At 41.0% G+C, this 27,502-nt stretch overlaps 2 protein-coding genes across 7 annotated transcripts in view; one reads left to right on the top strand and one right to left on the bottom strand.

Annotated features, from left to right (window-relative positions):
- Nucleotides 1-27,502, top strand: part of LOC132506147 (S-adenosyl-L-methionine-dependent tRNA 4-demethylwyosine synthase TYW1) — a 263,328-nt gene that overhangs the window by 26,854 nt on the left and 208,972 nt on the right. Inside the window, exons 1-3 of one of the 2 annotated variants that reach the window (XM_060124637.1) lie at nucleotides 14,528-14,689; nucleotides 14,812-15,047; nucleotides 26,484-27,352. The gene's annotated coding sequence lies outside the window, so the exon portion shown is untranslated. Of the gene's footprint in view, nucleotides 1-14,527; nucleotides 14,690-14,811; nucleotides 15,048-26,483; nucleotides 27,353-27,502 lie in introns of those variants that run through there. The other variant, XM_060124636.1, reaches the window with a different exon arrangement.
- Nucleotides 8,960-27,266, bottom strand: SBDS (SBDS ribosome maturation factor). Of its 5 annotated transcripts, XM_060124643.1 has the most exons (9): nucleotides 26,956-27,266; nucleotides 26,181-26,310; nucleotides 25,480-25,680; nucleotides 23,707-23,871; nucleotides 18,432-22,779; nucleotides 17,591-17,688; nucleotides 14,347-15,864; nucleotides 11,107-11,186; nucleotides 8,960-9,522 (listed from the first exon to the last, which is right to left on the bottom strand). In XM_060124643.1, exons 1-5 carry the CDS (start codon nucleotides 27,081-27,083, stop codon nucleotides 22,651-22,653), a joined length of 753 nt encoding a protein of 250 aa, XP_059980626.1. In that variant the 5' UTR covers nucleotides 27,084-27,266; the 3' UTR covers nucleotides 8,960-9,522; nucleotides 11,107-11,186; nucleotides 14,347-15,864; nucleotides 17,591-17,688; nucleotides 18,432-22,650. The 5 variants fall into 5 exon arrangements, with proteins under 5 accessions (XP_059980626.1, XP_059980625.1, XP_059980628.1 ...); XM_060124642.1 differs by having other exon boundaries at nucleotides 8,960-11,186; nucleotides 14,347-15,775; XM_060124645.1 differs by lacking the exon at nucleotides 11,107-11,186 and having other exon boundaries at nucleotides 15,496-15,864.

Here is a 27,502-nt window from a genome sequence, read left to right on the forward strand (position 1 = left end):
ACAAAGAAAATCCATCTCTATTATTTGCCTGGAACTAAAATCAAAAAGCTAATATTTTTCTTCTCTGCCTCCATATTTTAGTAGAAATTCTATTTTTAACATCTGCCATGATTTAAAAAGTATTTTTTTTAATACCGTGCATTTAAAAAAAATTATTTTATTTATTTTTGGCTGCATTGGGTCTTCGTTGCGGTGTGCGGGCTTCTCACTGTGGTGGCTTCTCTCGGTTGCACAGCACGGGTTTCAGTAGTTGTGGCTCGCGGGCTCTAGAGCGCAGGCTCAGTAGTTGTGGCGAACGGGCTTAGTTGCTCCGCAGCATGTGTGATCTTCCCGGACCAGGGCTCCAGTCTGTGTCCCCTGCATTGGCAGGCGGATTCTTAACTACTGCACCACCAGGGAAGTCCCACCATGATTTGTTATTTTGCAGCAAAATAAAAACTACGTAGCTCTTTTAGTTGATGTGGACACCCAGAGGAATTCACTTTTATAGCATCAGTAATTGTTTTCCTCCAAATCAATCATTTGAACGGAACAGTCCACAAAATATTTCCTACAGAGAGAAAGCAGTAGGCACATCTGATTTCTTAGCATGTTCTGGGAGTGAGTAGAATTGACTGGAGCATTATAAAGTAAAATCTGCATTTATTCCACGACAATGGGATGTGAGGCAATGATGTATTTTTAGATATACAGTAGTTACCCCTTACCTGAGGGGGATACATTCCAAGACCCCCACTGGATGCCTAAAGCCTTGGATAGTACCAAGCCCTATATATACTATAATGAAGTTTAATTTAGAAATTAGGTACAGTAAGAGATTAACAACTAATAACAAAATAGAACAATTATAAAAATATACTGTAATAAAAGTTATATGAATGCGGTCTTTCATAATAATTGGGTTAGCCGAAAAGTTCATCCCAGTTTTTCCATAACATCTTATGGAAAAACTGGAATGAACTTCTTGGCCCACCCAATATCTTATTGTACAGATTTAATGTCTTTTCTATCTTAACTGAGCACTTATGTGCTGTGGCCATATCTTTTACAGTTTGAGGTGGGACAGCAAATCCAGCATGAATTTCTTTTTCCTTCTTCACAGTGTCATGGACAGATTTGTTCTTAACAGTAGATCTTGGCAACTTCAGCATATGATTTTTTCCCTTCCCTTATTAAGTAGAGAACTTTCACATTTTCATGTAACGGAAGCACTTTACGGCTTCTCTTCGGCACATCCAAATTGCCAACATCTCTCCTCTGGCAGCCTGGGGCCATTATTAGGTAAAATAAGGGTCAGTTGAACACATTCAATCTGATAACAGAGCTGGCTACTAAGTAACTAATGGGCAGATATGCTGGACAAAGAAATGATTCATGTTTCGTGTTTGGTAATTGCAATCATTGTTGCTTTTTATTTTTTTTTTTGCGGTACGCGGGCCTCTCACTGCTGTGGCCTCTCCCGTTGAGGAGCACAGGCTCCGGACGCGCAGGCTCAGCGGCCATGGCTCACAGGCCCAGGCGCTCCGCAGCATGTGGGATCTTCCTGGACCGCGGCACGAACCCGTGTCCCCTCCATCGGCAGGCGGACTTTCAACCACTGCGCCACCAGGGAAACCCCCATTGTTGCTTTTGTTGTGGTCATCCATTTACAATGCTTGATGCCAGTTTATTTATCTCTTGTAAAAATAAAATACAGTGTGTGTGTGTGTGTGTGTGTGTGTGTGTGTGTGTGTGTGTGTGAAAAAAAAAAAGATTCGTGTCCTGGGTGGGACAGAGCTGACGATGTGAGATTTCCTCACACAACTCAGAATGGCAAGCAGTTTACAACTTATGACTCGTTGATTTCCAGAATTTTTCATTTAATATTTTTGGACAGAGGTTGACTGCAGGTATCTGAAATCGCAGAACGTGAAACCACGGATAAAAGGAGACTACTGTATCTCCTTTATTGCCTGTGGGCTCCTTGAGGGCAAAGGGTATGACTTGCTCGCCACTGTGTCCTCAGCATCTGGCACTGTTTATTGATTTGCTTTAAGTTGAGGAAGAAAAAGCTGTCTTTGTTATTTGAAAGGTTTATTCTAAAAGGCCCAGGAAGGCTATTCTTAAAAGGAAAGCATCTTTTTGAAAACACATCTCCAGATACTGAAATCACAGAAAGGCACCTTAGCATTTCCTTGCCAGTCAGAACCAGTTATCTGTGGATGCCCAGGCTTCCAGGCAGAGACCGCGTAATAGTCACGGGAGCCACCCTAGTCCTTCTGCCCCAGAGCAGGGGGCAGTACAGAGTTCCCTCTTACGACTTGAGGGAGCAACTTTACTGAGCCCATTGTGTGCTAGACATTGTTCTAAGTATTTTGCATGTATTATTCCACTTAGATCATCACCAACTGATGAGGTAGATATTCCACGCCTCCTTTTATAAGTACAGACATTGAGGCTTAGTGAGATTAGCAATTATGTGAGCAATTTTGCTCACAGGTCTCAGCAGGCTCTGGTTGCAAGTCACAGAGACCCACTGGGGCTTAATCTTGCAAAGGAAAAAAGGTAGGGAGGGGCAAGGAGGGTTATTTTAAGGATCCTCGGATGTTTTGCTGAACCCAAGGGCAGACTTGCCACTAGACTCAGGAAGGTGTTGAGTCCGAATCTGGAAAATGCTGGGAACCCAGGAAACACACCCACGATTCATCTCTCTCCTCCTGCAGAATGGTTTCTTTTTCTTGGCAACCTCATCCGTGTAGAGAATAATAGCTGCCCCGCAACTCAAGTCATAAATTATAGGTCCAGGCACTTGTAAAACCTGATTGTTCCTCTGTCTCGATTCTAAACTCCTTAGAGAGACACTTGTGTCTTCTTAGAAGGGCCTGGAGCCAGGTACACACATATGGTTGCAAGAATCTCTCCACGTGTAGAAAGATTGAGAGACAGATTCTAGACAAACAATGGAAAGATCATGGGATGGGCAAACACTAAAAGCCTAACAGCTGTATACCAAGCTCACACAACTAGTAAGATTTAAATTACTGTCTATCCAACTCTGTTTCAAACAGACTTTGGGCTTTTTCTACTCCTATGATGCCTTTTTTTTTGCGGTACACGGGCCTCTCACTGTTGTGGCCTCTCCCATTGCGGAGCACAGGCTCCGGACGCAAAGGCTCAGCGGCCATGGCTCACGGGCCCAGCCGCTCCGTGGCATGTGGGATCTTCCCGGACCGGGGCATGAACCCGTGTCCCCTGAATCGGCAGGCGGACTTTCAACCACTGCGCCACCAGGGAAGCCCCCTATGATGCTTTTAAAAATCCTGTTTGATACTTTCTTTTTTGTGCCTTTTAGCCTCCCAAGAAGGCTATCAGTTTAAAAACCATATGGTCTCAATACTCACAGAAAAAGCATGTGAGAAAATTCAACATCCATTCATGATAAAAACTCTCCAAGTTGATATAGAGGGAACATATCTCAACATAATAAAGGCCATTTATGACAAACCCACAGCTAATATTGTACTCAATGGTGAAAAGCTGAAAACATTTTCTCTAATGTCAGGAACAAGACAAAGATGCCCACTTTTGCCAATTCTATTTAACATAGTATTGGAAGTCCTAGCCACAGTTATCAGACACCAAAAACAAATAAAAGGCATCCAGAATGGAAGGGAAGAAGTAAAACTATCACTGTTTGCAGATGACATGATATTATATATAGAAAGCCCTAAAATTTTTACCAAAAAACTTCTAGAGCTCCTCAATGCATTCAGTAAAGTTGCAGGATAGAAAATTATTGAAGTCTATTGCATTTCTATACACTAATAATAAAGTATCAGAAAGGGAAAGCAAAAAAAAAATCCCATTTTCCATTGCATCAAAAAGAATAAAATACCTAGGAATAAATCTAACTAAGGAGGTAAAAGACCTGTACTCAAAAAGTATAAGACATTGATGAAAGAAATTGAAGATGACACACATGGAAAGATATACTGTGTTTTCAGACTGGAAGGATTAATAATGTTAAAATGACCGTACTACCCAAGGCAATCTACAGATTCAATGCAATCCTTACCAAAACACCAATGGCATTTTTCATAGAACTAGAACAAATAATTCTAAAATTTGTATGGAAACATAAAGACCCCAAATAGCCAGAGCAATCTTGATAAAGAAGAATAGAGCTGGAGGTATCGTGCTCCCTGACTTTTGATGACAAAGCTACAGTCATCAACACAGTATGGTACTGAGAAAGACACATATCATATGATATCACTTATATGTGGAATCTAAAGAAGAGTACAAATGAACTATCTACGAAACAGAAATAGAGTTACAGATGTAGAAAACAAACTCATGGTTACAAGGGGGGTAGGGGGAGGAATAAATTGGGAGATTGGGAGGGACATATACTATGTATTACATATACTATGTGTTAATACACTGTATATATTAATAAAATAGATAACTAATAAGGACCTGCTTTATAGCACAGGGAACTCTACTCAAAGCTATGTAATGGCATATATGGGGAAAGAATATTAAAAAGTGGATATATGTATAACTATTCACTTTGTTGTACACTTGAAACTAACACAACACTGTAAATCAACTATACTCCAATAAAAATTTAAAAAAAAACAGTATGGTACTAGCACAACAACAGACACATTGATCAGTGGAACAAAATATGGAGTCCAGAAATAAAGTCATACACTTATGATCAATTAATCTATGACAAAGGAGGCAAGAATATACAATGGGGGAAAGACAGTCTCCTCCATAAGTGGTGCTGGGATATTTAGACAGCTACATGTAAAAGGATGAATAGAACATTTCCCACACCATATACAAAAAGAAACTCCAAATGGATTAAAGACCTAAAATGTAAGACCTGAAAACATAAAACTCCTGAAAGGGAACATAGGCAGAACACTCTTGGACATAAATTGTGGCAATAATTTTTCTGGGGTCTCCTAAGGCAAAGGAAACAGCAAAAATAAATAAATGGGACCTAATTAAACTTAAAAAGCTTTTGCACAGCAAAGGAAACCATCAACAAAACAAAAAGACAACCTATTGAGTGGGAGAAAATATTTGCAAATGATATGACTGATAAGAGGTTAAGATCCAAAATATATAAACAGCTTATACAACTCAGTATCAAACAATGCAGTTTAAAAAATGGGCAGAAGACCTGACTAGACATTTTTCCAAAGACATACAGATGGGCAACAGGCACATGAAAAGATGCTCAACGTTGCTAATCTTCAGAGAAATGCAAATCAAAACTACAATGAGGTATTACCTCACACCAGTCAGAAGGGCCATCATGAAAAAATCTACAACTAATAAATGCTGGAGAGGGTGTGGAGAAAAGGGAACCCTCCTACACTGTTGGTGGGAGAGTAAGTTGGTGCAGCCACTGTGGAAAACAGCAGACCCTCCAAGCTTCACATAGCTTAGACAATATGTCACAAGACTCTTAACCACCCCCTATAGATAACACCTCTGATAGCATTAGAATCTTCAGAGGGTCTGATTTTAATGCTTTTCACTATAACAGTTGCCTAAGTTGTTTTTTAGGAACTAGTTCTTGCCCAACTCAAACTGGCTAAGACCACTGACCATTCATCTGGGCCTATGTGATGTCCACCCTTTGACATCAGAGGGAGAAAACTTCACCCTCAGATAGTGCTAACGCTGTCATTTTCTGAACACGCATACTATGAAGCGTGATGCTCAGTCGCACCTGCGCAGAAAAACAATCACCTCCCCTGCACCTCTGACAACCCTACACTCTTTCCCCATAAATATCCCAAGGCCCTGGCCTTGAAGGAGGCAGATTTGAGACGTATTCTTCCATCTCCTCACTTGGCTGTCTCGTGAATAAACCCTTTCTTTGCTACAAACATTGGCATCTGTTTGGCTTCCTGCCTGTTGGGCAAATGAACCTGGTTAGGTAGTACTTTCCTCTATAAAAGCAAGCTTCTCTCCTCTGTTCTCTGGACTTACCTATGGTTTGCCATATTTTGCATGTCCTGATTGCGATTCTCTGCTATTCACGAATAAACACGTTTTGTTGGTACTATAACTGGCTCTTTTGTTTTTTTTTTTAAGGTCAGTATTACATGATGATCAGAAGTGGAATCCCAAGGAGACAAACCCCTGAGAAATTAACGAACCCTGGAGCCACGTGAGGTGCTCACTCAGGCCCATTCTACCTTCTGCTTCTGGGAGTTGTCTTTTTCCTTTCAGTTAAGTCTCCTCTCAGATGGGAGCTCCCTCCTTTCAGTTGAGCTCCGGCTTTATTTGGGATCTGTTTAAAGGTTTTGTCCTTTCTGGGGAGCGCTTGTTTTTTTTTTAAAAAACTTAAAAAAAGATTTTTGTTTATCTTTGGCCGCGTGGGGTCTTCGTTGCTGCGCGCCGGCGGCGAGCGGGGGCTACTCTTTGCTGTGGTGCGCAGGCTTCTCATTGCGGTGGCTTATTTTGTTGCGGAGCACGGGCTCTAGGAGCGCGGGCTTCAGTTGTTGCGGCACGCGGGCTCTAGAGTGCAGGTTCAGTAGTTGTGGCGCACAGGCTTAGCTGCTCCGCAGCATGTGTGATCTTCCTGGACCAGCGTTCAAACCTGTGTCCCCTGCATTGGCAGGCGGATTCTTAACCACTGCGCCACCAGGGAAGTCCCTCGTTTGTTTTTTTAACCTCTGGTTTTGAGTAATGGAATCCCAATCTGCTAAATTTTCTCAGGAGGGTCCTCCTTCTGGGACTCCAGCAGGTTTTATGTTTAAAAAATAATACACCTTGGGACTTCCCTGGTGGCACAGTGGTTAAGAATCCGCCTGCCAATGCAGGGGACACGGGTTCGATCCCTGGTCCAGGAAGATCCCACATGCCACGGAGCAACTAAGCCCGTGTGCCACAACTACTGAGCCACTGCTCTAAAGCCCGTGCGCCTAGAGCCCGTGCTCCACAACGAGAAGTCACCGCAATGAGAAGCCCGGGCACCACAACGAAGAGTAGCCCCCGCTCACCGCAACTAGAGAAACCCCACGCACAGCAAGGAAGACCCAACGCAGCCAAAAATAAAATAAATTAATTAAAATAAAATAAAAAAGATCTCTAGAGTATATTTAAAAAATTATACACCTTTAAAAATATCACTTATATGTGGAATCTAAAATAGTAATACAAATGAACTTATTGACAAAACAGAACAGATTCACAGACATGGAAAACTTATGGTTACTGAAGGGAAAGGGGGCTGGGGGAGGGATAAATTAGGAGTTCGGGATTAACAGATACACACAATTATATATAATATAAACAACAAGGACATGCTGTATAGCACAGGGAACTACAGTCAATATCTTGTAATAACCTATAATGGAAAAGAGTTTGGAAAAAGTATACATACACACACATATTATACATATGTATATATACTGAATTACTTTACTGTACACCTGAAACATTGTAAATCAACTATACTTCAATAAAAACCCAAACCAAACCAAAAAACAAAAGGAAAAAAAAACCAAAAGCTTATACACATTTTAAACTAATTTGACCAGCCTAACCAAAAACAATTTAGAACTCCAATTGCCATTATGGGGAACTTACGATCTCCCCAGACTTGCTTCTCTTAGAACCAAATTAGAAGATCGAGGCTCTAAAGTACAACAAACTGAACGGGACGCCTGTTTCAAACGCCTGTTTCAACTGGTACCTTGAGGCTTCTAAGCATATTCGGGGCACTAAAATTGCCTCTTTACAAAATACCATTTCTAAATAATTAATCAATGTGAACAAACAACTGAAGACAAAAAAACCTTTGAAGCTTCCTTTTCCCCTTCCCGTCCTCTTTGTCTCCAACCCCACCTCCTTCATACCCTCCTCTTCCTCATTCGAATTCTCTCACTGAACTTTGCTTTTTCTCCAAACCTCTCCCTACTTCTTCCTCATCTGAACCCATCAGAACCTGTCGCATTAAAATCGGACCCTCTGAAGATTCTAATGCTAAGCCCCTAATTTTCAATGCCCCCGCCCCCTGGACTAAGGCTGAACTACAAGCCACAAAGATTTTCCTAGAGTAGAGCTAAGGATCCCCCATATATTTCCCGAGGAATTTAATGTAGCTGTTCAGACTTACCGACCAGGTTTCTCAGACTTATACCATGGAGCTCACATGTTTGCTGGTGAAAGCCAGGCCCAAGACTGGATGAAAACAGCGCGTTGGGAGAGTCCTGAGAAATCTCTAGTACTGCAAATGAAAGCTCAACCCCCTGCCTTGATATAGGATCAGGCTCGGGCAAACTTAAATGACTTCACCTGGCTTTCCCCAAGCCTACTGATTGAAATAAGATTCAGCCTTGCACCCAGACACACAATGAGCCTGTGCATGATTATTATAGCCAGTTCCCAGTTATTTTTAAGGAAAATTCTGGCCTTTCTATGGATGTTGATTGCACTTGGGTAGCCTTCAACTCAGTTTATTAATGGGCTGAACCGGGATCTTTCCCTTCTAGTTAAAAGGACCAGGATGGAATGAGAAACCATGTTCCCTCCTAATTCCCAGTGACGGGACTCTGGGCTTTCCCCAATCCTTCCTCTTAACCAGCTTGGAGTGGGATGAATCTCTGTCTTTAACTATACCAGAGTTACCCTCTCAGTGTTCAATCCCACTATTATTCACATCCCTTGCCTGGGAGTACTGAAACGGTTCAAATAGTGGGGGTCTCTAATAAACTTAACATGTTCCTATCTCTGAACCTGTTCCCTTTTGTTTAGTTCCTCTAAGAGATACACTTTTCCCCTTTGTTCCTCCACCCCTACCCATTTATTAGGTGGAGATTTCTTAAAGAAATATTGTCTGGAATTTCTTCCTCCCCAAAAGGGGAGCTAATTCTAGAATTTGACAGTAGTGTTACCAAGCAAGGGCTTGCTGCCAGACACGCATAGAAGTCAATTCTATGGTACCGGCTTTTGAAAAAAAAAGAGCTTTATTGTGAGGTTGACCGGCAAGCAGATAGAAGGCAGGGCTCAAATCTGTCTCCTTGATCCCGGGTTAGGGGGTTAGGGGAATTTCAAACTTGGCAGAAGTTGATTGGATAGCCTCAAATCAGTACATATATGATAATCAAGGTACTTAGGCTGCTGGAAGCCAGATTTTCCTTATTTTAGGACCTCTCCCTTCTTAAAGCCCTCTGGTGGCAACACTTTTATTCTTTGAGTTCCATAGACTGAAGATATTTGGTTCTGGGCTCATCCTGGAGACATGGGTTCCCAACTTGCACATGCACAGTGCTGTCTCTATAAAACAACTTCAGGTCTGATTAATCACCAACCTGTTTTAAGAAAGCAAAACCAGTTTAAGCCAGTTGACGTTTTATGTGCTATTTCAGTAGCAACCAAAACAGCCTACAAGGTGAATCCAATGACCCTTTGGATGATATAACGTTACCTGGATCCTCTAGTTTATTTCAATAGGTAAACAACTTGCTTCTCTGCTTCCTTTCTCAGGTCTCTTTGCAGGACAGCATTTACCTGTTAAAATTTTTAGCCTTTAAGGGACACAAAGTCTCCAAGGGAAAACTGCAGTTTGTTCAAACTCAGATTTCATAGTTGGGGCACCTGATCTCAAAACAAGGGTTACATTTAGATCCAAATAGGTTTCATGGCATCCTGAACGTCCCCAAACTCAAAGATAAGCTTGGGCTAGTTGGCTACTCTTGAAATTGGAAAAGCTTGATAAATCCCACTGCCCTTGCTTGGCCTGTGAAATCTTTTGCTAACAGCTCTTTCTCGCTGTAATAATCTTAACACTGCCACTCTTCTCCCCTCCTCTATGGACAATATTCCTCATGACTGACTCTGACAGATTACCTCCTGACACCCGTGATGACTTATAGGGAACTCCTTTTGGATAACACTGACTTTTTGTGGGTTTACCAATGGTTCTTATTTAAAAGGTGAACACGGTAAGTATTATGCTGGGTATGCTCTTGTAACTCTTTTGAAGCCATCAAGGCAGCACCTTTGTCCTTGGCTACGTCAGCCCAATAGGCTGAACTGTACGCTCTTGCTTGGGCCTGCGTTTTGGCCGAGGGTAAAGCTGTAAATATCTCTACAGACAGTAGATATGCTTTGGAGTAGCTTATGACTTTGGAATGCTATGGAAAGAGTGAGGCTTCCTCACTTCCAGTGGGGACCAAATTTAAAATGGCCCTTATGTTCAGGAATTATTAGATGCCATACTCTTGCCAGGGAATGTAAATTGGTGCAGCCACTATGGAGAACAGCTGGGGCACGTCCCTCACAGCCCCCCACGTTAATGACCATCATGAGGGCAGGTGTTTCCCTTTAATAAACCAGCAGGTGGAGCCGTTCTGGCCTAAGGATTAGCAATCACTAGCTGAGGCTGGGAGCAAGTAGGGTGTAGGGGAAGCAGGGGCTGGTCAAGCAGAGGATGTACAAAGAGCAAGAAAACAGCCTGACCAAACACACGGCAGAGGTTTAGTTGTTGGTTCCTTTGATAGTAGCATTCTTTTCAGAAATATCAGGGAGGTGGTTTCCTTCAACCTCCAGGGAATCAAGCTTGGAATGCCCAGGGACCTTGATAACTGGCCAAAGTGGCTGGCATAATCTTGCTGGTAAAATGAGCGGCTCTTTTGCTCTTTTAAGATCAACACTATTAAACCACGTCACAAAAAAGCTGAAGTTAAAATTTTTATCTTCACAATTGAGGGTGAATAAACTGGTTGGTTAGCCCATGTCTGCTACTTCACTTACTGAATGAGTGTCCTAAAAATAAAATATTAATATCCTGATACTTATACTAAATCCTGGACCCTGAAATGGAATCCTGCCCCCAGACCCTTATTTAACTTCACATTCTCCATCTGTAAAGGATGTATAAAAATAGGAGAACTTTGTAGACAGTCAGGGAAATGAAATGATATCTGAAAAACACTCAAGACACACAATTACTATTTGCTTTGTACTAATGGAAAGTACTGAATTGCCAACACATGCAGGGAAAATTTAGCTGTATTTGTTATTTTGTTTGGGCACAACTTGGTAAAGAAATTGCTCAGAATAGTTTCTCTGAAGAGCTTTGGGTACACTTACTATCATTTGCAAACCTTGGAAAAGGACTTAATTTTTATTGAAGGGAGCTGGAATCAGAAAATGGAACTTCTGCAATGAATCTGTAAAATAATAAAGAAGTCAGAGAAAAGTCTGTCATTTGATATTGTTTGGTCCTTTAAAAAGGGAAATATTTCCTATAAAGACATTTAATGCCAAGGCGGAGGGGGTGGGAGAGGGGTGGATTGGGAGTTTGGGATTAGCAGATGCAAACTTGTATATACAGAATGGATAAACAACAATGTCCTACTGGAATTCCCTGGCGATCCAGTGCTTAGGACTCCACACTCTCACCGCTGAGGGCCCAGGTTCAATCCCTGGTTGGGGAACTAAGATACCACAAGCTGCATGGCATGGCCAAGAAAAAAAAAAAAAAGTCCTATATAGCACAGGGAATTATCTATATTCAATATCCTGTTTTAAACCATAATGGAAAAGGATATGAAAAAGAATGTATCTATAACTGAATCACTTTGCTGTACAGCAGTAATTAACACAACATTGTAAATCAACTATACGTCCATAAAAAATTAAAAAAAAAAGAATGTAAGAGACCCATGAGCTCTTTGGGGGTGTTATGGTATGAAGTAAAGAGAAATGGCAAATTACCTGTCACCCCTGCCTGCCTCTCTGCCTCACACCATGGCTTTTGAGAGAGGTGCAGGAAGTAAACATGGGGTGTTAGATGTCATGAGGCAGACGGCTGGGTAATAGGTGAGTAGCTGCATACTCTGCATTTCACAGATTTTACAAGTGTGTATTGGAAATCACGATCAATTTATGAGGAGGAGGAAAGTGGACTCTATTGAGATGCAGCAAATGAAAACAGGCTAAGGAAATAAAGGCTCAGAATAAAGTGAATTAATTCTCTTAAAAAAAATCTGTGTTTTGCACTCCACTTTGTTTCTGCACCATTTGCTGGCTATTCCTGAAGGAGAAGGACTAATTTTAAAAACTGAAATGTGTTCTGAAATGTTAAATATCTCCCTGCTCAGAAATCTAATTTAACACAGTAACTTATCTCAAAGAGGCTTCCCTTTTTCGAACGCTCCTACACTGTTGGTGGAAATGTAAGTTGGTGCAGACACTGTGGAAAACAGTTTGGAGGTTCCTCAGAAAACTAAAAACAGAATTACCATATGATCCAGCAATCCCACGCCTGGGCATATATATCCAGACAAAACTTTAATTCAAAAAGATACATGCACCCCTGTGTTCATAACAGCACTATTCACAATAGCCAAAACATGGAAACAACCTAAATGTCCATCGACAGATGAATGGATAAAGAAGATGTGGTACATATATACAATGGAATACTACTCAGCCATAAAAAATGAAATAATGCCATTTGCAGCAACATGGATGGACCTAGAGATGATTGTACTAAGTGAAGTAAGTCAGAAAGAGAAAGAAAATACCACATGATATCACTTATATGTGGAATCTAAAATATGACACAAATGAACCTATATATGAAACAGAACAGACTCACAGACATAGAGAACAGACTTGTGGTTGCCAAGGGGAGGTGGGGTGGGGAGGGATGGGCTGGGAGTTTGGGGTTAGTAGATGCAAACTATTATATATAGAATGGATAAACAACAAGTTCCTACTGTATAACACAGGGAACTATATTCAATGTCCTGAGATAAACCATAATGGAAAAGGATATAAAAAAGAATTTATATATATGTATAATTGAGTCACTTTGCTGTACAGCAAGAACTAACACAACATTGTAAATCAACTATACTTCAATTAAAAAAAAAAAGATAGGGCTTCCCTGGTGGCGCAGTGGTTGAGAGTCCACCTGCCGATGCAGGTGACACGGTTCGTGCCCCGGTCCAGGAGGATCCCACATGCTGCGGAGCGGCTGGGCCCGTGGGCAATGGCCGCTGAGCCTGCGCTTCCGGAGCCTGTGCTCCGCAACGGGAAAGGCCCGCTTATCACACACACACACACAAAAAAGATACTTCCCTTCTTCTAATTGCCTGGTAATAATTTTTGGCCAAAAGTAACATAGTGTGACCATGCAGAAACAGAATGATACAGGACCTCTGTTTTAAAAAGGAAAATTATGAGATCAGAAATACGGGTCTCCCTTTAAGAAGTGAATCATCTTTAAAATAAAAGGAAACTCTGAATAAGATCACTTTGACCCAAAAGTGCTTGTTAATTCAGATGCTGTGCTGTAAAATGGCTTAGTTTTCTGTTGATAAGAAAATAAAATTTACAAGCTCCACAGGACACACCTCAAAGCTCTTCAAGTCTTTCTAGCTTTTATCCTCTAGTTAGCATCACCTATGTGGATAGGGTCCTGTGTGGATGTCTAGGCTTCCGGGCATTTCTCTGTGGAATAGAGAGTTCTTGTCACCTATTGCTCTCAAGAGCAATTTTGGAGACACTGAGTCAGATTTTGACATCCTGTTAGGTAATGATGTCACTTAAACCTCACCCTGTGAGATAGACTGGGTATTTTCTCCATTTTAAAGGTGAAGATATTTAATTTAATTTTTTATTGAAGTATAGTTGATTTACAATGTTGTGTTAATTTCTAGTGTAGAGCAAAGTGATTCAGATATACATATATATATATATATATATATATATATATATATACACACACACACTTTTTTTTTTTTTTTTTTGGCCGAGTCACACAGCTTGTGGGATCTTAGTTCCCCGACCAAGGATTGAACCCGGGCAGTGAAAGCGCAGACCTCCAGGGAATTCCCTACATACATATATTCTTTTCCATGATGGTTTGTTACAGGATATTGACTATACTTCCCTGTGCTATACAGTAGGACCTTGTTTAGCTATTTCTTATACAGCAGTATCTTCTAATGCTAAATTCCTAATATATCCCCCCATTTCCCCTTTGGTAACCATAAGTTTGTTTTCTTTCTTTTTTAAAAATATATTTATTTAGGCTGCGCCAGGTCTTAGTTGTGGCACACGGGTTCTTTGTTGTGGCATGTGAGATCTTTCAGTTGCGGCATGTGAACTCTTAGTTGCAGCATGCATGCGGGATCTAGTTCCCCCACCAGGGATCAAATCCAGGCCCCCTGCCTTGGGAGTGCAGAGTCTTACCCATTGGACCACCAGGGACGTCCCATAAGTTTGTTTTCTATATCTGTCTGTTTCTGTTTTATAAATAAGTTCATTTGTATAATTTGTTTAGATTCCACATACGATATTTGTCTTTCTCTGACTTACTTCACTTAGTATGATCATCTCTAGGTCCATCCATATTGCTGCAAATGGTATTATTTCATTCTTTTTTATGGCTGAGTAATATTCCATTGTATATATGTACCACATAATTTTTATCCATTCATCTGTTGATGGACATTTAGGTTGCTTCATGTCTTGGCTATTGTATATAGTGCTGCTATGAACACTGGGGTGCATGTATCTTTTCCAATTATAGTCTTCTCCAGATATAAGCAGGATCATATAGTAACTCTATTTTTAGTTTTTTCAGGAACCTCCATACTGTTCTCCATAGTGGCTGCACCAATTTACATTCCCACAAACGTAGGAGGGTTCCCTTTTCAAGGTGAGAATATTTTAAAGGTGAGGGTATTTTCTCCATTTTAAAGGTGAGAAAGCCCATGTTAGACCCTGGGCCCTGGTGCTATGTCCTGCCCCTGAGGAAAGCAATGTCTTCTTTTTTTGCAGTATGCGGGCCTCTCACTGTTGTGGCCTCTCCCGTTGAGGAGCACAGGCTCCGGACGCACAGGCTCAACGGCCATGGCTCACGGGCCTAGCCGCTCCACAGCATGTGGGATCTTCCAGGACCGGGGCACGAACCCGTGTCCCCTGCATCGACAGGTGGACTCTCAACCACTGCGCCACCAGGGAAGCCCCAGCAATGTCTTCTTGCTCAGCCAACAGCTTGTTCTGCGGCCGTGAAGGTATATCAGCAAACTTCTCTGAAGTAATGTTAAAAACAATATATTGTGCATGTGCTCCGGGATGGGTTTAGGCTTTGCATCCATTATCAGCTCCATTTTACTGATGAGGAAATAAAGGCTCAGAGAGGTGAAGTGATTTGTCAGAGGTCACACAGCTGTTAACTGGAAGAGCTGGGATTACAGTCAGGGTTTTCTGACTCTATACTCCACATCCTTCCTTCTATTGTTTATAAATTTATAAAGCTCCCCAAAAAATGTTCAGAGGGGAAGAAAGAAGAATGAATATAGGCAAAGTTCCACTCAGAACAAGAATTCTTTTTTTTTTTTGCTGTCGTTCTTTATCTTTTTCAGTCCTTGTACAAAAACTCAACAGGTTTCAACCCCAAATGATGGTGAAGACTTTTCATTTGAAAAGGGATCTATGAAGGTGGATTTGGGAAATACAGACCTGAAGAGCCTCTCTTTGGAGACTGAAAGACAGAGGCAGAGCTTTGCAAGTCATTGGTCATCAGTGGACCTGTTAGGAGTTGTCCTCTGATGTCTTGGGACTCAAGGCAGGAAGGGTCATGAACACTAACCACGTGGTTTGATTGTTGAGTAGGTCTGGTGTAAAAGGGCCTGGATTTGAGTCCTGGAGCACAGCTGGAGTGAGGGTCCAGGTGTGTAGCCGAGGACTCCAGGTCTCCCTCTGTGTCAATCAGATGGCGGGAGGGAAGGATCCTTAGCTTCTGAAGCAAAAGAACAATGGAAAAACCATAATCCTTCCCAAACGACTTTGTGATCTGGGATGATGACACACAGAACAATGTTTTTCATACTGCAGGTCATGGCGGGCATGAAGAATGATAAAAAAAGAAAAAAGAAAAGTAGTAGAATAGAAAATAATGGAGCATATTAGACACTGCATGTAGTAAGGGTACTTTTTCTTGGAAAAACTTGTATCTCAATGATATACATACACCTAAGCTGAGCCATGATGGAAAATGGAAAATGATATAAAATGGGTTGCTCCAAGAACGAGTAGGCTGCCCTGCTCGTTTGCCCTTCTGTGGTTTACAGTAGGCTAGACTATTTGGAGAAAAGCAAAACGTTCAAAGACTGATTAAAAGAGTTTAAATCTGAGATCCATGCCATGAGACTGAAGGACAAAAAAAATGGGGAAGTTGTTTCATTGGCACTGAATCCCTGGGCTGGACTCAGCCTTGGAGGAGAAGTACGTGAAGAAATGTCAGGGCCAACACACATTGTTTGCCCTGGGGGGAGGTGAACTGCGGTGAGAAGTAGCTGCTCTGCTCCAGTCTCCTACCTTCTGTCTTCACTGGTAGCCTTCCACCATTCCCTGGCTCTGCTTGATTTTTGTTTGAAATTCTCCCCTGGCTTCCCTGCCAGCTGACCTAAGTAACGTTACATCATCCACGCCTCCTAGCACCTGAAGTAGGTGCAGGACCTTATCGTGGAGCAACCCATCTGCACTCTTTCCTGGGCTTTTTGCTCTTGCAACTTGCTTTGTAGGGCCAGGGTCACCTGCTAAGGTCCTGGTCACACAAGGGACAGAGTTTAAGACCTCAGGTTCCCAGAACCATGGAAGTCTCCCACCGTGTCCAAAGGTCGGGGCAGAAGAGATCCTTGAAAATGAACACTGATGAGACTAAAGATTTAATGTCACTTTAAATGTAACCGAAAAGCTTATTTAAAAAAAAAATTCTTCTGTGGCGAATCATTTTATTCCATGAAGCGCTATCCCTTGCCAATTTATTTCTATTTTAAATTGAATGTTTTGATTATTTAATTTCCTTAAAATTTGGGTCCACTAGTATTCAATACACAACAGCTTAAAATTAGTATTTTCTTATTCTTTGAAAACTTGCACCCCAAAATATGCCACTTGGGCATATTGATTATTCTGGATTATAGTTAAGAAACGGTCAGTGCAAGGACACTCTGACTTCTTTTGTTCCCCTGAAAGTAGGAAATAAATCTCTCATGTGAAAGGTGTCCTTTCTGTACCAGGAGGGTGGAAGGCCTCCTTATCACCAGAGACAGGGAATTCAGGGCCCCGAAGGCTGTATAAACAAACCTTGTTACTTCACTAATTTGCTACCCCAAGCCCAAACACCTTTGTCTCGTCAATTCTTCACAAATTTATTGTTTCCTTGTCTAAAAGGTATAAAGCTGCCTGCTTCGGTCACTTACTTTGAGTCTCATATTTTTGTATGAGTTCCCACGTATATGAAATGAAATCTGTTTTTCTCCTGTTAATCTGCCTTGTGTCAGTTTAATGATCCAACCAGCTAAAGAACCCAGAAGAAAAAGTCTTCCTCCCCTACACCTCCAAAAGAGGTAAAAGAATGGGATTAAACTGTAACACATTGTTCTATAATGTGTTTCCCTTCCTCCAACCCTTCCCCCCGCCTCCACTTTTATTGTCTTGGACGTTATGTAATATTATAGGTCTCTATAGGACACACAGGTAGGTACGTCTCATTTGTAAAAACTACCCAATTCTTCACAATAAGGAAGTATTGCTATTTATTAATACTTACGTGTTACGGATGGTTATTTTCAGGTCTTCCAAAACAGAAAACATCTCTGTATGTATATCCTTAGAATTTAGATACATTTATTTCTGGAGGATAGATACCTAAATGTAAGGTATACATATTTAAAATTTTAAAGATACCACCAGGTTATTTTCCTAAATGTCTGTAGCAATTTATACTTCCATCAGTAAATGTGTGAAAGTGGTGGTCCCTCCGCCCCCATCCTTGCCAGTATCAGAATTTTTTAACTTTTCCTCAATATGATGGATAGAAAATTATTTTTCATTATTTTGCATTTCTCTGAGAGAAGGTGACCATCTTATTTTGCATTTATTTCTAGTGCTTGGGGCTGAGCATAAGACTATTTTATTGGTTTGTCCTGACTTGCTGGCATTCCACCTGACTTAAATGTTCCATGTATTTTCTTTCAATCATATTTTCTCTGAACTTTCTTGAAGTATCTTTTGTCATTCGGAAATTTCACTTTTTTGGGTTGTTAAATCCTTCAGTATTTTCCTTTATAATTTCCAGGTTTCTATTTTCCTTAAGAAAGCCTCTTTTACTCTTAGGGTAAAATATTTTCCTATATTTTTGAACACTTTATTGTCTATATTTTCTCATGCCTTTATTTTTACACTTAGCTCTATAATTCATGTAAAATTAATTTTCTTTATGTTATGATGTAGGAGTTTGGCTCTATTAGACAGATAGCCAATTATACAGATGTCTTTGAGCGAATCACCCATTTTTTGCTCATCATATTGAAACATCCATAATCTAGTTTCTACTTCTTTTGTAACACATTAGCACAAACTTAGCAGTTTAAAATACACAAACTTGTTACCTTATGGTTCTGTATGTTGGAAGCTGGGTTCAGATCTAACTGGACTAAAATCACGGGGTCGGCTGTGTCCGTCCTGGGAGCTCTTAGGCGAGAATCCATTTCCTCACTATCTCAGGCTGTTGGTAGAATTTAGTTCCTTTCAGGCCCCCATTTCCTTGATGGCTGTCAGCTGAGGGTCCTTCCCAGTTTCTGGAAGCTGCCTGCATTGTTTGGGTTGTGGTTCCGTTCCTCCATCTTCGACGCCAGCAATACTGGGCGGAGTATCCCGCTTCAAATCTCTCCTGCCCCTTCTCCCATCCTTACTTCTCTCTGAGCCACTCGTTCTGCTTTCCTTGTCCATTTTTATTTTATTATTACTTTAAAATCTAAGTTTCCTTTATTTTATTTATTATTTTTGGCTGCATTGGGTCTTTGTTGCTGCGCGCGGGCTTTCTCTAGTTGCGGCGAGCAGGGGCTACTCTTTGTTGCGGTGCACAGGCTTCTCATTGCAGTGGCTTCTCTTGTTGCAGAGCACGGGCCCTAGGCACGGGGGCTTCAGTAGTTGTGGCTCGTGGGCTCGAGTGCAGGGTCAGTAGTTGTGGCACACGGGCTCAGTAGTTGTGGCTCGCGGGCTCTAGAGCGCAGGCTCAGTAGTTGTGGCGCACGGGCTTAGTTGCTCTGCGGCATGTGGGATCTTCCTGGACTAGGGCTCGAACCCGTGTTCCCTGCGTTGGCAGGCGGATTCTTAACCACTGCATCACCAGGGAAGCCCCTTTTAACTGTTTTTTACTCAAAAGAAAAATCCCAAATGCAGTGATGACGAGCCCTTTAAAAAATAATATTCTATACTATTATGAAATCTTAATTATGGCAGCATGTTCAACACAATTATTGAACACCTGAACTATCACCATATCTCTGAGAAAATCAGGCGGTTATCATTCAAGTTTTACACAATTATCTCTTTATACAAATTTCACTAAGAAATGCTTTCTTTATGCCCTTTTGTCATGCCAATACATGTCCAAAATCTTTCTATAATCTGCAAAGTTTTAACTGTAAAACCACAAACTATTTTACCTTGATTACATGCAAGATTCCTAGTCTTGATCCTACCTCTGCACGACAGTAATAAATAAGCTTGTGGCCCTTTTTCCTTGAAAAGTATGCCAACTATGCTCGTCTGCCACAGGAAGAGTGCCACTCAAGAAACTTTTGGCATTCGAGTGTATCACCAGATGGAAAAATCTCCTAAGATATGAATAGCACTGAGTGTAGAAGACAGCTCTGTTCCTCTCTGCAGTAAAAATGACTCTGTTCTTTTCAATTCCACAACCCATTTATCTCCATTCTCTACCAACCAAAAATATGTAGGAATTTGGTGAAACTGGTGACTCTTCCTCTGGGGTGTTTGGAAGGGGGCCCTGGGCCATTCAAGTACACGTGCTCAGAGTGTTGTAAAACTGTTAGGTCAGGACTATACTTTTAGCTCAGAAGAACTGTTGCTGCTATAAAATTACATTTAGACTCGTTAATTTTGTAGGTACCATTAATATACATGTGGAGATGAAAATCAATGGCCTTCATCATCCCAGACATTAAATGCTGTTAGTGGCAAACTATTTATCCACGATCACCTCTAATATGCTGCAGCAGAAATGTATTTTCAAATAATCAATACCTTGGAATTTCAGTAATTTAAGAGCAAGTACACAAAAAATTCTAAATAAGGAAATGCACTACTACCAAAATCATAGGGACCTCATGATGTGGGCTTAAGGGTAGCATGCAGGTTAAAATCATGTGTGTGGCTACTGTTTACAATAATGAGTGCTGCTACCCAATTTCCCCTATCACAGCCCCACAGAATATGTGCGTATGACACCCTGGGGTAAATGTGAGCGGCTGCTTGCAGGCAGAGATAAAAGCCCTTAGGGTTGAGGGGATCTGTGCAGACACAAACCACCAGCGGCACAGCAGCATGCATGGGTATGAACGGTGGGAGGCTCTGGCTTAGCTGACAAAAACTGTCAAGCTTTAAAGATGGATTTGAAAAAGTCATTACCTGTCCTCACTTCTGATGGCATGGACCCCCACCGAGAGAGGATGCTTATAACTCCACAGACACTTATTCCACAACTACCAGGTCCAAACCATGGAGGGATACACACAGCTGGCTAACCTCCTGCCCTTGAGCTGCTCACAATCTAGCGTGCCAGGAAGGTGTTTAAGCAGCTCTCTATAACACAAGGTAGGGCAAAAATCAAGGTCAACCAGGGAATTTCAAAGTGGTATGAGGTTACATAAGCTGGAACAAATAGTTGTGTATGGGTACAAGGGAAACTTCAAAGAAAAGAGCTCTGCTAATAGAGAGGTTTAATTCTGAAACGTCATTCTGGCCAAATGTACACAATAAAGCTTGCGTTGAAAAAGCAAAATAAACCGATAATCCTTAAGGTAATCCATTATAGCAGTGCTCCTGGGAAGATAATTATGAACCAAACTTTTTAACCACTTCTGAATAACGAGATTAATATAAGGTAGAAAATTTTTTATTTTTTATAGGTTCAGAAACATGACTCTGATTTACATTTGACAATTCTTGAAGTTCCAGCTTTTTAGAAGAAATGAGTATGAGAATGGGAAAAAACTTAAGGCAATGTTATGGTAACATTTATCTTTTTTCTATTCAAGATGCAGCTCTTGAACATTTTTAGTAATTATGACTTTCGACCTGAAACGTTGCTTTAACTGTTTAAGCTAGAAATAAAGTGTAAACTTCATTGGTTAAAATAATTTCCTGGGACTTCAAGTTTAGATCATTTTTGTAAAACAACAAACTATGTAAGTAAAATGGAATCAGTGAGGGGGTCATCTTGAAGACTGTATCTGAACAGTAGTTTAATTTCACCATTAAAGAAAGTGTGTCTTAAGAATATTTCTTCCAACACTATGAGAAAAATGTTTGACTTCAATCAACCAATCAGGAACTGTTCAAGTCTAGAACTCTTTTTCACTTAAAAACTTCTGTGCATAAAATACATCTGTATGGGGCCTTCCCTGGTGGCGCGATGGTTGAGAGTTCGCCTGCCGATGCAGGGGACACGGGTTTGTGCCCCGGTCCGGTAGGATCCCACGTGCCGCGGAGCGGCTGGGCCCGTGAGCCATGGCCGCTGAGCCTGCGCGTCCGGAGCCTGTGCTCTGCAACGGGAGAGGCCGCAGCAGTGGGAGGACCACGTATCACACAAAAAAATAATAATAATAAAAAATAAAAATACATCTGTATGTTTATTTTGAGGGAAACCCTACTTTGTATTCTAGACTATCTCTTTTGAGGATAAGTAGATTTAAAAAAACTTGCACATTGTCTATTTAAGTGTTCAAATACTAAAACACTCAAGTTCAATTACATCCCAAATAATATCTCTAAGGTTTATCAGGTATTTAACAGAACAGGCCCTGTTCTGAGCACTCCTCCTCCTGACTTGTTTAATCCTGCTAAGAACTCTCCCATCCTACCAGACAAGAGGCAGAGAAAAGAAAAAGGTAGGAAGCTGTCTAGAAATACAAGCCATAGTTTAACAAAAATAAACAGTGGTTTTATTGATTACGTATATTTTCAACTCTAGTAATATATATTATAAACTTTAAGAATTAGAATAAATGGCTGTATTTTTTACCAAGAATAATCTAGGCTATGGCAGCATGTTTGATGAACATTATTGAAGTCCTGCACAGTCATCATCTATCTATTTTTCAGAAAATCAAGAAGTCATCATCCAAGCTTTGTATTAGGTCACGAGACAGTTACCCCTATACACACATTTCATTAAGTAGAAATAAGACATTACACATTTTCTTTTTTGGCAAATCCTCCCTTTCTGTCATACAGATATATCCTCCCAAAGTTGTTTTCTTATAATGTACAAAACTTATTTTTTATCCACAAGTGTTGTGTCAAATAACTTTCACCCTGGAAAGCTCAAAGGCATGAGGCAGTAACAAAATGCTACTCTGGACTCTGTATTTCACTTTTGCCTAAAACCCTATTTGATAATTAAAACTAAATGAATCCCACATTATAATACTTACGTAGGAAAGTCTTTTTGTGTACATGTTTGCCACAAAGATGGAAAGTGTCAACTCATCTGAGCAAGTATTTGGCAGATCACAGAAAGAAAACAGGGCTGTGGGAAACGCAAACGCTTTAGTGTTTGACAGCTGAAGAGACTGATGACTGTCACTCCAATTTCTCATCTCCTTCTTCCACGTCTTTCAAACTGAGTACTTCCAAAGAGCCTTTGCCTTTTGTCTCCTTTTTTACGAGCTCATCGATTTCTCGGAAGCAGCCGGGGTCGATGAGACACACCTGAAACATTGAACACAGCTGTTGACCACATGAGGAAGAGCAGTACCATAGAATGGACACAGCTTTCACTTCATATGAGACAAACACACCATACATTCCAGGTCTCTCTACAACCACAGATAAGACAACGCACAGGACGGTGGGCTGGGCTCTGGTCCAGCCTCTGCCCTTAGGTATGCACGCAGGCCCCTGTGACAAGGCATTATTCTCCCTACTGAGGACTTCCAGATTCCTCAGCTGTAAAACGAAGTGGTTGGATTAGAAGGCTACGGTCCTTTTCATACTAAAATTTAGCGTTAAAATTTACAGTTCAATGAAATCATCTCTTTGTAGCCACATTTGAAGAAAAAAAAAAAAGAGGTGGAAGGCCTATTTAGAAACCATGTGCAAAGTTTTGCAAAGATTTTAGAACTTCAGAGTGTCAGATGTGTTGTTTTACATCTACAGTGGAAAGGGCAACAGTCCTCTAGAGCTCATTTATTTGTCAAGAAGCTATAAAGCTCTAAGACGTGGGTTTGCAGACAGCTGAATTTACACGATGTCTGAAGCTGCAGGGTGAGGACCCAAAGACATGATGTTTTTGCTGCTTCTTTAAAATGTTCTGTGGTAAATGAGACTGACAAACTTTTAGTCCTAGTTCCAATTTCCTCATTAATAGAAGACTCACTGTAAAATATATTCTCATCGAAAATGAGCATTGACCAAAATCATTTTATCATGAATAATTTAACTAAAAAAGCAAACAAAAAGTGTAAGTGTTCTTAATGACAATTTGGTTCTACGGAGACCTTGACTGTCTTACCTAATTCTAGTTAAGACATTACTGGAAATGTCTTACTGTTCACACCTTCTAAATGTGACAGATTTATGACTAGAGAAGTATTTTGGTAACGTGGAAGCAAAGAAACAAGAGTATGTTAATCTTACAATATCTAACTGTTGACCATAGTCTTCACTTTCTATAACCTTGATGAGTGGCTTGAGTTTTTCTTTCAGCTTCTTCCCTTCATTCACTGGAAGAATGAACCGAAGTCTCATGTGAGCACGTTCTATCTTCATTTTCTCCTTTAACTGCTTTATCACTTCCAAAGCCTATCAAGACAAAATTAAAAACGTCTGTAATTTCTTTGCTTCTTCTGCTGCATTACTGCAGAAGGTATTCAAAACAAAGCAGTTTCCACCTAGCTGGACTGGGCAATGGTTTCTTAGATGACATGAAGAACATTAGCAACCACAGGAAAAAAATAGATAAAATGGGCTTCAAGATTAAAACCTTTTGTTCTTCAAAAAACTATCAAGAAAGTGAAAAGACAACCCACAGAATATGACAAAATACTGGCAAATCGTGCATTTGATACGGTACTAGTATCCAAAATATATAAAGAACTCTTACAACTCAATAATGAAGAGACAACTAATCAACTAAAAAATGGTCAAAGGATCTGAAGAGTGATTTCTCCAAAGAAGACAAAGGGTCAATACGCCCATGAAAATATGCACAAATTACCAGTCATTAGGGAAATGCAAATCAAAACCAGAACAATACCCCCAGGATGGCTATAATCAAGAAGTTGGACAATAACAAACATCACTGAGGATGTGGAGAAACTGGAACCCTTGTACACTGATTGTGGAAATGTAAAATGGCTCAGCTGTTTCGGAAACTGGCTGAGCAATTCCTCAAAAGGTTAATACAGTCACCATATGAGCTAGCAATTCTGTTCCTGGGTATAGAGAAATGGAAACATACGTCCACACAAAAATTTGTAATCAATTTCATAGCAGCATTATTCATGATAGCTAAAAAGTGGGAACAACCCAAATGTCCACCAACTGATGAATGAACAAAAGGTGGTATTTCCATACAATGAACTATTATTCAGTCCTAAGAAGGAAAAAAGTACTGATAGATGCTACAACATGGATTAACCTTGAAAGGGCCACATACTGTATGACTCCATTTATATGAAATGTGCAGAATAGACAAGTCAATAAAAACAGAAATAAAATTTGCAGTTGCCTTATTCCCTCCTTACGAGACAGGGGAATGAGAAGTGACTGCCAACAGGTACAGGGTTTCATTTTGGGGTGATGAAATGTTCTCAAATTAGGTAGCAGGGAAGGGTGCAAAAACTTTGTGAGTATACGACTGAACTGTAGGCTTTAAATGGGTGACTTATAGTGTATGTATTATACAAATATTAAAGAAAAATCTAACAACTGGGGTTAAAATGATGCTTTAAAAATCCAAGTTTTATCTTTGTAAAAACATTTTTTACTTTATATTGGAGTATAATTGATTAACAATGATGTGTTAGTTACAGGTGTACAGCAAAGGGATTCAGTTATACCCATACAAGTATCCATTCTTTTTCAAATTCTTTTCCCATTTAGGTTATTACAGAATATTGAGCCAAGCTCCCTGTGCTATACAGTAGGTCCTTGTTGGAAGAATCCAAGTTTTATCTTTAAAGTCTGACTTGGATAGGAAGATGAGAGTCCTAGTATATTTGTGTTTAGTTAAAACAAATTCCATCACTTCTCTCTAAAACCTCCATCGTTCCCCTCCCCTGTACCCAAAACCTCCTCCCACTTGCTTCCAAGTAGTGCCATTTTGTTATTACAGACCAACTATTTTAATGTTTTCCTCAGATAACACTGATTTTCATGGACACTTTTTGACATTAAAAAACAACTCACCTGCTGTTTTGTACTCTTGTTGGGTTTGACCGAATAGTGGATGTCCTTCATGGCTCTCTCGATAAGGATAACGGTGTACGGTCTCTTTGTTTCAGGGTTCACACATTTGTCGGCCACAATAGTTGCAATGTCCCTAAACATCTGCTCCAGCTGTGTGTGCCGTTCTTTATCTGACACTTGAACCTCTCCTTTAGTTAAAATCTTAAAAAACCCAACAAGTTTAAGAAAAGTAATATCTTTATTCCACACTACTTGTTAACTAACCACAGGAATTAATAACTGGGGAGAAAATTAAATTTCATCCTCTTCAGCTACTGATATTTGGTAATAACTTGAGCTTTGCCTAAAGGGATTATCTTGTTCCAAAATCTTACTTATTTAGATGGGGAATGGGGTAAAGGTAATCTTAGCAGAGGGTGTAAATGATGAAATACCTGAAAAGGAATTCTATTTTCAGGTATATTACATTAAAAATATATAAATGAACAAAATAATGCAGCTTAGTAGGAAATCTGATTTCTGGAGGCTTTGGCAAAAAATCCAAGTCCTGAATTATTAAAAGTGATGCTGCACGGATCGAATTATTGCACAGTAACTGTTCACTCCAAAAAAATAGTACTTTAAAGTTTAACATACCTGTAATCTAATATCTAATACTACTGGATATTAGGATCAATTATGCTGCAACTGTTAGAACCCACCTGCTTACAGATTTCAGTCTGGTCATCTGTTCCAAACGCACTGATGAGATCTTCCTTCTTTGCAACCTGACCTTTAGAGACATTTACAAACACTGAGTGGGTCTGAAGAACTTCATCAAGGTCTTTTTCCCTTGGGAGGACAGGAGAGAAAGTCCTAAGTGAGTATGCTTGAAACTTCGAAGTTCATTCACATTTAAATACAAGAAGGCGTCGATATGAATAGTAAGAAACAACAAATACTCCTAAATGACCCTCGGTTCCAGGGGACCATTTTGTAACCCAGAACTCCATTTGTATTCGCAGTTACTCAGAGGTGAAAAACGTCGCGGGAGTATGTGTGCCATCACTGAAGGGTGGGGTCCGGCTGCTGCCAAGGAATTCCAGCCCCTAGATGGCAGCAGTGAAGAACTTATACGCACTTCGGTGCAACTACTGGGCTGAGATCTGTGACAAACGCACGAATTATAGAAGCACCCGGAAAACTAGGCCCTTTGCCTTTATCATTATTCTGACGAAAGGACCACAGTTATGGGGGTTTCTTGGCTGTGGCTTTTATGACACCCGGGAAGCAAAGTAAAACCAAGCCCCAAACCAAACCGACCAAACAAAAAAAAAGGGAACGTCTGGTTTAGACCCTAAGCCCGGGCAGCAGGAGTAGGTTTCCCATTTCCTTCCCTGGCGAGGCACCAGCTAGGCCCATTCGTTAGACGACCAAAGGAGGCCGCCTTTGAGGCTACCAGCTCCGGCCAGGGCCCAGAGGGAGAGTGTCACTCACACGCCGCTCCGCCAGCCCACGACTTTGTTTTTGTAGCAGGCGATTTCGAAGCGCTTCCCGGCTCGCTTCATTCGTACTACGGCCACATTGGTCAGGCGGATCTGGTTGGTGGGGGTGAAGATCGACATCGTGGCCGCTCACAGACCTTGGGTCCGGCGAACCAAGGCAAACCTGCGCTGCCGGCCTGAGAGCTAACTGAGCCTCGATATAACCACCCGGCGGCGCGTGGCACAGTAACGCCCGCAGGCTGCGCAGCGCCGTTACTAACTCGGCCGAAACGATCCACCCACGCAACTTACTGCGCAGGCGTCAGGTGTTAAGAAAACCGGGCGAGGAGGAGGGAGCTAGAACGCCTGCGCATTGTGGCTTTTACGACACTGCTCCACGCCCGGAAAGAGTGGGTCTCTTCCTTGACGTAATTTTCTTTCCGGAATGAACGAAAGAGCTCTGATTGGTTGGTGGAGCTAATGTTTAGTGACCGGGTGGAAACTCAGTGCCGGGCACCTCACAGTTCCGCGGAGTTCCGGGCCACGCCCACATTACCCTT

Source organism: Lagenorhynchus albirostris, chromosome 15, assembly GCF_949774975.1.
Source record: "Lagenorhynchus albirostris chromosome 15, mLagAlb1.1, whole genome shotgun sequence".
Lineage (NCBI taxonomy): Eukaryota > Metazoa > Chordata > Mammalia > Artiodactyla > Delphinidae > Lagenorhynchus > Lagenorhynchus albirostris.